At 39.4% G+C, this 15,384-nt stretch overlaps 1 protein-coding gene across 3 annotated transcripts in view; it reads right to left on the reverse strand.

Annotated features, from left to right (window-relative positions):
• The window catches only part of klf8 (Kruppel like factor 8), a 67,669-nt gene that overhangs the window by 14,755 nt on the left and 37,530 nt on the right, over positions 1-15,384 (reverse strand). For all 3 annotated transcript variants that reach the window (XM_008428488.2, XM_008428486.2, XM_017308639.1), the window contains one exon: positions 14,595-14,912. In XM_008428488.2, coding sequence (XP_008426710.1) covers positions 14,595-14,912 — 318 coding nt within the window. The remainder of the gene's footprint in view (positions 1-14,594; positions 14,913-15,384) is intronic.

Genomic DNA, 15,384 nt, shown 5'->3' on the forward strand with positions numbered 1-15,384 from the left:
AAGGAAAGGAAAGGAAAGGAAAGGAAAGGAAAGGAAAGGAAAGGAAAGGAAAGGAAAGGAAAGGAAAGGAAAGGAAAGGAAAGGAAAGGAAAGGAGTTGGTATATCTGAAGTGAATTCAAAATCTAAAATTGTTCAAAATTTGGCAAAGGTTTCCTGAACAGAATAAAGAAAAAGAAGAAAATAAGAAAAGGATGATCATAAGCCACAAAAAAAGGAAAGCCATAACACGATTATAGTGAGACGGTCAAAGGGAAGGAAGAACGGAAACAAAATCCTGAAAAGAAAATCAAGTGTGAAAGAAGTGAGCGAGGCAGGGAAGAGAGAGCGAAACAAGAGAAAGAAAGACAGAAAGGAAGGAAGGAAGACGGAGTGGGTGGGAAAGGCCCTGCCGTTTCCATGGAAACTGAGAGCCATCAGCTGACTCCATGTTTTCCGCTCGTTCCACCCACCACCAACTCCCTTCCCTTTCCCTCCCAGTCCATTCACCTTTCCATCCTTCATCCCTCCATCTCATCCCCCCCTCTTCACTCTCTCTCTTTCAGGTCCACACCTCTGACACCTTTCTCTCCCACACCTCTGCCTCTCCCTCCTCAGCATCCCTCGCTCTTTACACCAACCACACCCTCGGTGCCTCACCCTCTCATCCCCACGGCGGCTTTCCTTTCTACACACTCGCTCACTTACTTTTTTTTCCCCGTTTTTCCCCTCTCCTCACGGCTGCTCAGGCGATTCTGAGCAGAAATCCACAAACAAAGACTCCGAAAGGATCCGTTTCTAACAAAGAGTAGAAGATCTTTTCTGGACTTGAGATGAGATAAAAATTAGAAAAAGAAAAATAATTTGTAGCTTTTACACAGGTTAGTTCACGGGAATCATATGTGGAGATATTACGGAAACTGATTTGTGCAATTCAAATAAATTACATCGCCTTGAGAAAATATTTAAACAACTTAAACTTTTTCACATTTTGCTATTCAGTTCAAAAATCCTTTTTTTATCCCAAGATGGAAAGAAAATATTATGACCAACATCATCCAAGTATCTTCAAAGAGTTCCTGCTGTGGGCAGGAAGAATGTCCTGTAGCAGTCAGTCTTGCAACAATTCTGAAGAAGCCTCTGACTGAAGACTGTTTCTGACTGAAGACTGTTTCTATGACAATATAGTTTGATTCCCAGAGACAATATTCCCCAGTAAGCACGATGCTGCTCCCTCCTGTGTTTTTGCTGGCAGAAGCTGGAGCGCATTACTGACAGAGGCTCTTCTTTTATTTTGCATTTCAATATTTGCCTAAATCCCATAATTGCTGTGTGTTCTTATCTCAGCGCATCTATAAGCCATTAGGTCTGTCGCAATAAGCAACAAATCAATTAATCGCATGAAAATTTCTACCAAAAACTGGATGACAAAAGTCTTCATTCTGGCGCTTTGGACAATTTTGTGTACAGAGACTTCATAATTCATTTTATTTATTGTTTTGTTTATTAATTTTGGATATTTAAAATGTCTTCCAGTTTCAGTGTTAAATATTCATTAGAATTTAAAGTTTATTGATCTTTGAGAATGTGTTCTTGCATTACTGTGCCATCACCATTACATCACTTGTCATAAATAAATGGAATTCCACCAGACAGCCTTTGGGCTTTTAACTGCAATTAAATAAACAAATTTAACTTTTGCTAAGAACTTTCCAAAGTCAGAGACTCACATCAAACTGTCTTTGTTTAAGTCACAATGAACTTCCCACACTGGGATGCTCTGAGCTGAAACCCTTGACTGAGTGTGATGTGTCGCTCCTCTTCATCCGCCTGCATTCCCCAGTTCAACAGCTCCGCCGTAAAATGGGTCACCCGGTCCTCATCTTGCAATTAATTCATGCGATCCCCAACTCTGTCTGATGCGGCCGGCAGCTGTGACTGCGGCGGCGGAGGAACGCACTCGCTCGGCGTCCGCAGGACTTTAATCATCTTGTACTTGGGGCCGCACGTTTGGTACCGGTAATGAGTGATTTACGGGCGGGCAATAAAGCTCAGCTGTCAGTTGGCCCACAGAGGACGGCTGACACATGTAAGACGTATGACTGTGTTTAATGCATGTGAACAAGGCTGAGGTATTCAGAGCTGGCAGTGGCTTTAAATGACGTTTTAACCGTGTGTGTGTGTGTGTGTGTGTGCGTGTGTGTGTGTGTGTGTGCGTGCGTGCGTGTGCGAGTGTTTGGTTTTAGTGATGTGACTGTAAGCATTTAACAGAGAAAAACTGGTCAGGTTAGAAGAGGTCAACTAACAGATGGTGAACGGTTTGTGTAGCTTACTGGTATATACGTGGGATTTTTAAGAGTAATTTTAAGGTAACAGATGAATACATGATTATATCATTTTGAAGCACTGGGGTAAATAGAAATAGTTATTGAACCAACTGACCACAGAATGATTCCCACAAACCAAATAAAGGCAGCTTGATTATTTATACGACTAAACTTCAGATGCTGTTGTTGTTGTGCTCTTTGTTAGACAACATGGAATCAAGATGATGGTCCAGCAGAGAAACGTTCATAAATACATCCATCCACCCAAACAGGCCGGGTCAAGCGTCCATCCATCCATCAATCAATCAATTTATCCATCTGTCCATCCGGCTGTCTCCCACTTTTCTGAGATCGTGTCTATCAGGTAAACAAAGCCGTCCCCCTCACTAGTGAGATTCCAACAACCTACTGTCGCAGTGAGAAAGGGCAGGAAAACCTCCAAACTGAGGCATTTAGGAAGAATCCTTAAGACAGATTCCTCCTTAGTGCCTCCATTTGAAGGTGCACAGCATAACACAGACATGAAGAAGGAGAGAAAAGAAACGACAGCTGACAACATTCACACAGCTGTAGCTCCATCCACTCCAACACCAACCAGCTACAACCAGTATTTAGGTGAGAGCATCGTGCTCTCATTTCCTGCCCTGCTGGATCCACCTGTTTGCAGACTGATCCCAGCCAGCAAGCCACCAGGCCAGACTTTTTCCTGTTGCTCAATACACACCAAGACACACCAAAACTGGAGGTTTGCTTCGGTCTGGAGTGGTTTGACAGGAAAACTCTAAGGCAGTGGGTAAGAAAACCTTGCTGCCAACGAATGATTTTTAGACAGTTAACATAGTCTGGTAGACTCTGTTTGACTTTGATTGCAACATTTGTTATATTTTCAGCTGCTGCGGTTGCTGCACTGTGTCAAACAAACCAAGCCCTTTGAAAAGCCTGCTCCCCTCCTCACCTGTAGTGGCGCTGCACCAAGAACTACTGAAGAAACCAACACAAAAATCCCTTTTCAGGAAATGTAAACAAAAATGGAGTCGGAGTGGTCTACACCAGAACTCCATTACGCATTCACACCTGCCCAAATGAACCGGACTTTCTAGGCAAACTAACTAGTTTGATGAAAGTGGAGCAAGTAGGGCTGTGTGGAAATGTTTCAATAGAACAATCTACTCAACACGCAGCAAAATGCTGAACTTTTGCTGTTCACCGAGTCATTTTTTTTATTTTTTAACATTTTCATAACTAAGTATAGTTAACATTGCGTAAAAATTGTTCCTGAATTGCTCGAACAAGCTTGCCACACTATGACGGTGAAGAGGTCAACAGTGAGGCCTCACCCGTCACTCGTCATGCCACTCCAGGTTTCACACCTCAGTGACAGTTAAAGTGTCACCAGAGGGTTTTTCAAGTTATAACTCACAGCATACCCTCTTCTAAAACTGCAAAAAATATTCCCGTTCTCTTTCTTCCTTGTTCTGAGGTAACGTCTTACAGGAAAGACGAGTTCTGGGAGACACGTTACATCCACATGCAGTAACAGACAGCAGAGCAGTTCCAGAGCCACAACAATCGGAGTTCAAACAGCAAACATGTAGCTTCTGCACAGCAGGAGAAGCAGGAACTCATCTTTTCACTCTGATAAAACCAAAAACAACACTGCAACAAGCGCTTTCACCCGTCTTCTGCTTCGTATTCATCCCTTTCATGATTAAAATATCTTGATTCAATCATCGTGCGCAGTAAATCTTTCAGCACTTCATTAGGGGAAGAGCTGGCACAGACGAGTCCTCCGTTTAACCAGAGGAAACAGACTGTTTCTGTTGGATCACCACTGGTAGGTATTGTTCTCCTACAGTTTATAGGCAAATATAGAAACAATAAAACTATAACCCTGGCTTTATGGACACGTCCTTGATGAAGACTCAGCATCAGAGCAGCTATTGTCCATCACAGAACATCCCACTGTAGATGTATCTAAAATAATACAATAAAATAACCACCTTGTTAAAACATTAAGCCTAAAAGTGTGCCATGATTGTTGTGTTTGAGCTTAAATAACATTTTTCATTCCAGAAACATTTTATGTGTCTATATTGCCTTCAAACTGTAGCTCAGTTTAACTAAAGCAAAAAACTTTTCAAAATGAGTTTAATTTGGCAAATAGAGGAAAACGTATACCATCATAATATAATCAGACTATGTTATGATGTATATTTCATTATTTAAACTTATCCTAAATTGTATCAAAATATACATACATTTCCTAAATTTGTACTGTTAAAAGGTGAAATTATTTATTTTGTAGTTTCTAGAACAATTTATTAATCTGCAATTTAATATTTTGTATTATTCTAACAGAAAAGAAGAAAAATTTATATCTCTGTTATTCATGTTCCTATTATTCTTATTGTTTTTAATACTCAAAATATATTTTACAAATTAAAAATGACATTTACAGAATGCTGTTAACTTTATTTTTTAGAAAATATTTTATACTAAAAAACATTTTACGAAAGCCTCTAATTGTGCATTTTTGCTCATTTATTTGTTGAAAGAATATATATTTATATTAAATTATTGAATAAATTAAAAAATATTACCTTTCTGTTACTATAGTTAATTATACTTTTTAAGATTTAAAAATGTACATTTTACTTTTGGTTCATTTAAATTTGTGCTCCTAAACACTATAAATATATTTGCATTTTCTGATCAAAACTAAACATATTCTCCAGAAATCTCAAGATTTTAAATTATATGGGTTCTTAGCAAAACAAAAATCTGCTAAAAATATTAAAATAAGCAGTAAAAATAGGCCTTTCTGTGCAAAAATGATGCTAATATATGATATTATAAAACTGTCATCTATATTTTCTCAACAATGTAGGTAATAATTTCACTTTTTTTTCTTATGTTCTGGATTTTACAAGCAATGCAAATGAGAAACCTCAAAAATATGTAGCCTGAGTGGTTTGGTGCAACAAGCCCCACATTTATTGCGAGAGATATAAACCATTTTTGCCCCAAATTGCTTGAATTTCCTCAGCAGATGACAGTTGAAACCAGCAGCTCAGTTCCCCACAGCTGTCTGCCGGGGCAATTAAAGCAGCAGGGTGTGCGTTTGTCGCTGCTGCCAAGGATCAAAGGCGAGCTGAGCATTTCTCAGCCTCTCCAGTTGTTCCGCACCAAACCCTCACATTTCAGAAAAAAACAACAACACGTGCAGTATGTAAACTGCTTCCTGTCTCAATCGGGGCTGCTGCTTCTACTTCCTGGGAGCTTCGCGGCGTAGGAAAAGTGAGCTGCCAACAATGACATCATCACCATCATCATCCTCATCATCCTGCAGCAGCAGCAGGAGAAAAGCTGCATCCATCCAGTATCTGCACTGCAAAGCCCCAACTCCCCTGAAACGTCGCTGCTCTTTCAGAGTCTGGATGTGAAATCCTCTGAATGGGGTGAAAGCTTGGAAACAAACACACACTAACTAACTCACACATGGTAAACGCTCAGCAAATAGACCCCGAAGCTCTCACACATGCAAACAGACGCACTACACACACACACACACACACACACACACACACACACACACACACACACCCGCACACACACACACACACACACACCTTGGCTGTTTGCTTGTGTGTATTTGTGCTTATGAGAACCACAGATTAGATCCATTCACTGTGTTTGGCTGGCAGGTATTCACTGTGACTGTGTGTGTTGGAAAAAGAGAGAGAGAGAAAAGGTGGAGGAGGAAGAGGAGGAGCGATGGGGTGGGTTTGGGGGTGGGGATGTTGGTGGGATGGGAGGATTGGGGGGGGGTCAGGCTATACAGTCTTTTGGCAACTCCCGCCAGAGCTGTGGTTGCCATGGTGACTGGGCGAGCGGAAGCAGAGCCTCCCCCGACATATCCTATTAGGGTGAGGTAGCGAGGCCGACTAAGAGAGAGACGGGGGAGGAAAAGAGGGGGGAAGAGAAGAAGAGGAGGACTTATGTGAGAAAGTTTGTGAGAGAAAGTAGAAGAAGAAGGAGGGAAAAGTGAAGGTGAGATAAAGGTGTGTCCAGAGAATTTTCTCCAAACTTTTCTTTTGCTGCTGCAGTGACACAGCTGATGAGCTGAACGACCCTTGACCCCGTTCCTTCGCACTGATGAACACTGATTAACCTGCATGAAGCAGACATGTTTAATCATCAACGCTTTCTCTGCTGGTGACCCAACGTCACAATATTTGGTTCATCAGCATATGAACTGGAAACACCTGTTATCAATTTATCATCTCTCCATCCACCCATTTGTGAATCCATCATCCATCCATCCCTCCGTCTATGAGTCAATGAATCCACCCGTCTTCCTCTAAATATGTTTTTCTAAAATTCTAAAGCGCTAACTTACTTGGCTGCGTGTAAACTTGCAGTTGAACAAAGTTTGGCATCTTTGTAGAAGTTTAGTTTATTGAATTTTTCAAGTACTTACAAGTTTATAGTCATGCTCTTATTTTGAAGACTGTTCACACAGCAGCTCCATTTCCTCTTTTACCCCTAATAACTTTATTTCAAACAAGGATCACAGAGGAACGAAATAAAACAAGGACAGCAGGGAACCAGATAGAAACATCTAATAGTCTTTCAAGAACAGATATAACTTCAATTAAAGTTAGTGATTTAGCATTAGCCTCAGCTAAATACCATGTTGGTGTAGTGCCTTAGCATTAGCGGAACAAATGTTTATAGAGTTAGCACAATTAGCTTTTTTCTTAGTGATGTCTACCGCTGCCTAATGCTGACCTGTATTCAGATCTCTCCCATACAGCTACATGTGCTAATAGGTCAATCTTATGCCAAGTTCAGTGACATATTTTACTTTATTTCCTGATCAATTTTAAATAACAGTTTGAAATTACTTGAGAAAGTAACTAAGGTTACTGCATTTCCTTCATATATGTGTTATCTGCTTATGCTGGATGCATGACGGTATCTGGATGGCATTGTCTTTGAGTTAATGAATGTTGTTTTTATAACGTTAAGGCATTTATAAATAAAATAATTAACCTAGTATTTATTGTATGGTTGAATAGAGCTAATCATTCGTCATTTTACAGCTTTTGCCATTTCTCCGGTGAGATCAGGACCAAGAGAGGAGCTCTGAAAATCTCCTGCTGAGAAGCAAAGTGGGACGCTTATTGTTTGCATGCCTCTAACATGTGGGAAGCCACTGGTGCATGTAGCAGCTGTATGGTGGTGTTATTCGTTTTAAAGCAGTTCTCCAAGGGCACAGACTTTCAGAGTAAACATATAACAGCGATAATAATGATGGTTCTGATGGTTTTGAGGCATAGGATGTTATAGGTTCTGAAATGCAGGAGGGTCCACTTCCTGGAGACTTTATCTGCGGACAGGAAAGTCCACTCCCCTGTGTTAGAGACAGCCGCAGAGGTGTGGTCAACACACACGCACACACACACCCTCTGCTTAATGATCCCTTACGCAATACTACTCCACCCAGCCCCCACCCATCACTAACCCAAACCACACCACAACACAAGGGGCTCCACCAGAACCCTCCCCCATTCCCTAACACTTTCAGCCTCATGTGAACAGAAATCGCTCAAAGTTTTTCCAATCAGGAATTTGCTTCCGATCCATCAAACCTTCTGTCGTTTCTGGGTGTTATCCTTGTTGTTGTTGTTGTTCTCGGTGGCTAAAAGATAACAGTTTGATAAAAATTCATGTAGTCAAATTCCAAGTTTGGATGCAACTATTTTAACTCCATCTGCAGCTACAGTAGAATTACAGAGTTCATGAATGAATAACTGGTACTGTCAGCATGACCTTGGCATTTCATTGCTTGAAACTACAGGATTTTGTGATAAAACACCATGGTCTCAGTGTCTAGCTATTTGGTCAACCCTAACCCTACAACAGGTTTGTTTAGGATACCAATTACATAAAGTGGTGTGATTTTTATCATTAAACTGCATGGAATAACTGGATTTACTAAAAATTTTGAATTTTTTTATATTAAAGTGGAGTGGAGAAAATATTAAAAGTAACAGTCATGACAAAAATCTGTTTTTGAGGGTTTTCAGACATCATTAATTCAAATTCATATTATAATTATAGATTTTCTCAAGAAAAAATGAGAGAATAAAAGTACAGGATAGGTTAGATCTCAGTCCAAGCTTGTTTTGCACTAATATGACTAGAAGACATCGCAATCTCGAGGAGGAGCAGATTTATGGCCTTCGCTTCGAACAGATCCTTGTCTATGATTAAGGGAAAACTGTCATAAATGCCAAGAACCCTGAACTTTGGTGCAGCTGATCCAGGTGTGACGTTGCTTCATATCGGTTTCATCAAAATTATAGTGGTCAATAACTGGTAACACATAAGAAATCAACACCAGCACAGAATAATGTGGAATTAGAAAAAATGTATATGTCTTTCGTTCTAATACACACAAACTATCCAGAAATGTTTAAATGCAAACTGTTGCAAATTGAATCCCCTTTTATTGCATGTTTTAAAAAAACAATCAAATAGCTGCTAAAACAAATCCTTTAAAAACCTCAGCTTTGTATCAGATGGAACATGCTGAAGGCTTTTAAATGCATGCAATTTTTTGCATTTCGCAAATGTGCAGCATTTAGCAAATGCTAATACATGATCTCATGTATTAAGTGAGTCTGGTCACTTAATACATTCATGATTTTTCAGCTCAGACTAAACGAAGACAAGCCATGACATTTACAGAAGCAGTGTAACCAAACAGGAAATGGTGCATCACTGAAACGATTTGTAATTTGTTTATATTATGATGGTAGAGTCAGTTAAAGCTCGTTCACCTTCAAATTTACGATTTTTTGCACAAAGCTGCTAGATTTACACAAATAACTTCAAGGCGTTTGCGTAAATCATCCTGCAAACCATCACAACAGCAAGACCGAAGGACAACAAACTTAGAGATGTAATTATTGCCTCACTTCAGCCAGGAAAGGCCCATAGTCATCTCCAAACTATTTGACGTCTAAGAAAACATATAAAAATCAATCCCAACACATACACAGATTGTGCAACGGAAACAGCTCCATCCCACACTCAGCATGAAAGTTCAAGGTTACATCAGCCAAATTAGACAAAGACACGGTAGTGGTAGGGTGATGGTTTGGGCTTCATCAAGGCAGTATGAGCCTCTCCAAACACCAATGTACTCTAGAGTCAAACAATCATCCTGAACAAAGCAGCACATCCGCAACAGAATTTTCCAGGAAGAAAAGACAACCGTATTTCCATAATGCTGGAAAAAAATTGGAAGAAGCTTCAAAAACATTAAAATTGAGCAACTTTTAATCAATAGGAACTTTTAAAGACACTATCTGAAACATGGACATCTTTCAAATAAGATATATAATGTCATTTTTATGCTGTGTCTTTGTCTCAGTATTGTCTATACTGTTTTATGATCTCAACTATCTTGCTAATGTTTGTTGTTTACTAGAAAAATGTGCTGCTTGATCTTGCAACATGTTCTTCCTTCCCTGCCAGGTCGTTAGCATAAATAAGAATTTGTTCTTAATCACTCACCTGGTTAAAAAAAAAGGTTAAATAAAAGAAAAAAATGACTGGTGCAGTCAAAGTCCAGACTTTCTTAACTGAGTTACTGACACATACACTGCCTCAACATTCAGACTTCATTTTGATTAGCAAAAGTAACAAAAGCATTACTTATTATTAGGTCACTATGACCAGGTTTTCCAAAAATTATTGCGATATTTTCAACAAATATAATAGTAATAGTGACGTACCAATGAAAGTATGCAAACTCAAATATTGATTAAAAAAATATTATTCATTTAGCTTAGAAAGAGAGAAAAGGGAAAAGTGACAGGTACTGCAAACCAAGAACGTTTGCAGCATTTTTCAATGATATTCAATGGGAACATCTCTTTAATGATTATTGTCCAATGGGAAATTATCAAGCCCATTTTAATTTATCATGTAGTAAATGGATTTATGATGTGATACATTATGGGTTGTACAACAGTAAGCCTCTCTGTTGGATTCTCTTTTAAAAACAAAGCGTCTTCATCATGCATCATGGAGGACAAAATGGACAGCAGTCTGCTCTTATCTGACTGTCCACACCCTCTCCACCTCCACCCTATCTCCTCCCTCCATCTGAAACCTATCCCCGTCTGTCTCCTACTGCTCCTTTCCGCTTCCTCCAACATATTCTGCGCCCACCCAGCCTTTCTCTGGATGGCGAGACTGAGGTAATGGCTGCTGTTGCGTGCCTGTAACTGACAAACATCGCCTTATCATTAATCCTCACGCCCTGCATCATATATGCTCTGATAATAACAGGTTATGGTCCTAAAATCTACCAGCTTCAATATGCAGTTAGAAACGTTAATGTGCAGCGACTTGCCTGCGCCAGCAAAAAAGCGTTTTCATGCAGGGTGATGTACAGACAGTACTTATGATTATATTTAATTAGCACACATCAATAATGAGGGTGCAAGATGTTAACAGGCGAGCAGATAGAATGATAACAAGAAGGGGGAATTTTAAGATGGTGTAAGAAATAAAGTGTTTACGAGCTATCCACTTGATTCCTTTGGGACAACTCAAATTTCTTTTAAAGGTGACCTATTATGCTCCCTTGAACAGGGAGGGAAGGTTCTAGGGGCTACACAAAACATTGTCGGTTACATTTTTTTTTTTTTTTAACAAAATCAATCTTAGCTGATGAGATTTTAGTCTCATCAGTTCTGCCGATTCCGAGCTCCTTTCAGATCGAGCTGTTTTAGGGCCTCTTGTCACTTTAAATCCAAATGGGCTGCAGCTGGCCACACCCTCCAACTCAACGTTTACACTCGCACGTGAAAATGGATGCAAACAGATGCGCAATTATACAACCGTACAAGTTTGAAAAGGAGAAGTAGAGCCTCCTGCACAACCAAGAATAACGCAGAAAGTAGTTTCTGGATGGTAAGTCAACAACAAAACACTGATTAAACACGCTGGAGTTCAGCTTGGGTTGCTAAGTAACGGGTTGGGTTTCGCTGCTAATTTGTGAAGTTATTTTACTTAAGTTTTTGAAATGGTTCATTTTCCAGACACCAAAATAACTAATTTCCAAAAAATGTTTAAGTGTTTTTTTAAGAACTTGTGCCGTTTTTAGAAGCATTATAATTCAAATAGAAGTACAATTTAAAATGCAAAAATCAAATAGTTTCTTTTATATTTTTTTGTTTTCAATGTTCTGATCGAGGCTGAATGTTCCAAGAGGTTAAAACTCAAGTTAAAAGAGAAAAAACTAACTTGATTTTAAACCTGTTGTGACCTTAATAAGCTCATGAAAGTATTTGGGTCAGTTTCTTTAGAGGTTTTATAGGGTTTTAAGTGGGACTTTACATAACATCTTTACCTTGTTTGCCTCTCTGAGGACAGAAAGTAGTTGGAAGCTCAGCATAGTCTGTAGAGCTCTCACCACAGTTTACAGTGGTGAACTCTATCAAGTGTCTACTTAAAGTAAAAAAAACAAAAAACTAACTCAAATTTTAAACTTTGCAAACAAATGATGTGGTTAGGGTGTGTTTCTTTCACATATCGCTCCTGGCCAAAGCCCAAATGTTTTTAAACTATAACAATCTTGTAAAGGCTGTCCACACTTTTATATCTTTGAGACTAGACTTAACAAAATACCCTTTATTTGGCATAAACTAGTCTCTACTAATTCACGTCCAAACCATACAGAATGCTGCTAACAAACTCTAAGAAGCACAATCATTTTAGGATTAATTTTAAACTTCAGATTCTGGAATAAACTTCTGCTAGAAATAAGACTGACCTCTGACCTAGGACTCTTCAAGACTCTGACATTTTTTATTATTTGACTGTCACTTCTGTTTTATTTTATTGTACTCATTGGAAAGCTGTGTTTAAATTAGTGGTTATTGTAAAGAGCAATACAAACAAATGCATTATTATTATTATTATTATTATTATTATTAGGGCTGTGTAATAATATTGATTTTGCGATATATATCGATATTTTCTTTCCTAGAAAAAAAATCGATATTCATCCGCAAGTATCGTAACATCTAACTGTCACCTTGCTCACTCTCTGCTTGCTTCGMCGGGAGAGTGATTAGGTCATCAGGCTTAGAGTGATTCCTTCAGATGTTAAGTGTCAAGGTTAAAAATGTATCAAACTATTCAGAGCAGGGTACTTAGTGCACTTTATTYACTTTACAAATGCATGTAAGCTACAGTTTGTACTGTTTCAATTAAAAGAAACATGTTTTCTCACCACTTCTTTGATTCATTTTGTCCAGCTGTCGACTTTAAGTCTGTGTCTATGTCCAATCAGAGCCAGGTATTGTGTAGTTGGTGCTTTTAAACAGTTTTCAGTTAAATTTATTCAATCCAACTCTATAACAGTCACAAAATGTCATCAAAATAACTGTCCCTCTAAAATCTTTCAAAAAAAAAAATCGCAAAAGTGTTTTGAATTGTATAGTTTGTTGAATATCGCAATATATATTGTATTGTGTGCAGAATATCGTGTATCGTATCGTGAGATTATTGTATCACTACAGCCCTAATTATTATTATTCATAAAATAGCAGCAACTCTATGACTTAGTTCTGATTCAGTATTTGCAGATATTTCTGTGGAAAGTAACCAGATAACTTGTGAGAAATTTGCCTATTCACAGATTTTCTTTCCATTGAGCATATCTAAATTATTCAAAAGGAAAAAATTCCTTCACTGCTGTGAATACTAAGAGTCTACTGTACTGATTTTTCGGCTTCATTTTTCTTTTATCAAATTTTTTTAAATCAATAGTAAAAAATAAGAAATAGTAACCCACATAATATGAGGTAATTAGTGGGTCCAGGACTGTAATGTGGTCATCTTGATTAATTAATGACAGATTGTAACCCGTTAAACATTTTATTTAATCACAATTTATTTTTTACATGCAAAAGTTCTTAGCAGAACCTTTTTATTACGTTTCTGGTGTGCCTATAAATCTGACGCACAAGAGACATTTGCAAAGAAACAACAAAGCTGCTTCTCTTGGCCCACTGGGAGTTAATATTGCTTCAAAAAACGATTTGAAGGGACGTTGGAAAGACTACTATTGTGTTGAAGTTGTGCTAAAAGGAGTTAGCATATCAGCAACATTATCCATCCATCAGTTATCCTACATGACTATCCCTAGTCAGGTCAGGAGGGGTGCTGGTGCCCAGCTTCAGGGGTCAACGGGTGAGTGCCGGGGTACACCCTGGACAGGTTGACACTTCAGCAAAGTTATTCAATCCTAAAATAGCATCTCAATGCTAAACATGATGCACCAGCACAGACGTCCCCAATGCTAAAAATGATCAGGGGTTCCTGAAACACGGGAAAGCTGAATGGGCACAATAGGACTTTGCACCAATCAGATAGAGGAATAACCTAAATAACAGATTAAAAGCAATAAATATTTTTTGTTGTTCAGCTCAGTTGTCTATTTATTCAACAATTTAGCAGCAAAATGGGTTTTTAAATTGAAACCGTTGCTCATTCTGTCAAAAATGTATTACAGACTCAGCAATTAACTGGATTTAGAATCTTAATGCCATCCCACCACTAATAATTATCACACCAAACGAATGCCCTACCATCATCTTGATAACGACACACTTCAGTGCGGAAGTACGTAGTGCAGCAAGAAGACTCAAAAGAAGCAGAAGTAAGAGTAAAACTCTAAAAGCTTCAACAGAACAGAATAAAGGAGAATCTGGTCTATGATGAGGATTCACTATGTTGAATTTATGAATAAATGGTCGGAAATCAACTGAGAGAAAATGGGGTACCGGCTCTCTGAACCCTCTGGTTTCGTATAAAAGCCATTCATGGAATAAACTTTCTGAATGTTTTGCTAATTTAAATTTAGACAAAAAGTAAACCTGCTTTCACTCAGAGTCTTGTTGATCTGATGGATCTTTACACCTTCTGTTTGGATTTTTATTTTTACTGATTTCTAAAATTAGGAACTTCCAAAGATATATAAAAAAAATTACAAACAAAAAAAATCATAAAATATTGCTAAACCAGAATCTTATCTTAAATCCTGTGAGGACTCAACGGGTTCCAACGTGTCAGAACCTGCGGCTACATCTGCTGACGCCTACCTACACCCAACTGATTCTCCTCCATCACTTCTTCTATCCACCAATCATCTCCACCCAAAACCCCACCTCTGCCTCCTCCCTCCTCCTCCCCTTCCTCACCGTGCACTCCATCTCCTCTGGCTCTGGTTTGATCTGTACTGAGGGCATGTCTCTCCGGCCGTGGGCCTCCTTCTCCTCTTCCGTTTCCTCCTGCTTCACCCTGACGGTGAGCGTCCCCACCTCCTTCGGCTTCTCCTCTTCCTCGTGCGGCGGCCGAGGCCCAGTCGCCAGCTCCTCCTCCTCCTCCTGCTCTTGTCGGGCGGCGGGGGGCGGAGGTGAGGACGGTGGCTGCCGGGTCACGGCGCTCTGCTTGGCCGGGCTCCTCTGCTTCTTTCGGGCACCAGCGGCACTCTTCTTCGGCTTTGGAGTCGACTGGCACTGAGGAAGAGGAGGAGAGGCAGACGATTAGTTAGGCGGAGGAAGGTACAAATTGTGCAGAAGATGCAGAGGACAGGAAGGTGGAGAGAGGGGAGGAGGTGATAAGGAGGAGAGGCAGGGGGGAGGGGTCAGAAGAAGGTAAAGAAAAAAGTTTGAAGCCAGAGAAAGGGGGTGAAAAATGGGAGAAAACTAAAAAAAAAAAAGAAAAGGTAGAAAGGAATCTGTAAGTTGGAGTTTAAAGGCAAAAGAGCTGATAACAAGCTTTACCTCCTCTCTAAAAATCAGCCAGAAGAGGGCTCACACACACTCACAGTTTTTTTAAAAAAGGGGAAATTTAAAGCTAAAGTAAAAGAAGAGAGCAGAGAAGAGGAGACAGAGAAACAAAGGCCTAAATCCTGAGGCTGACACTGAGGGAATGAGAACGAAAGAGAAATAACAGACAGAGCAGGGAGGAGTAGCCGTGAACTGACCC

Source organism: Poecilia reticulata, linkage group LG14, assembly GCF_000633615.1.
Source record: "Poecilia reticulata strain Guanapo linkage group LG14, Guppy_female_1.0+MT, whole genome shotgun sequence".
In the NCBI taxonomy this organism is placed as follows: domain Eukaryota; kingdom Metazoa; phylum Chordata; class Actinopteri; order Cyprinodontiformes; family Poeciliidae; genus Poecilia; species Poecilia reticulata.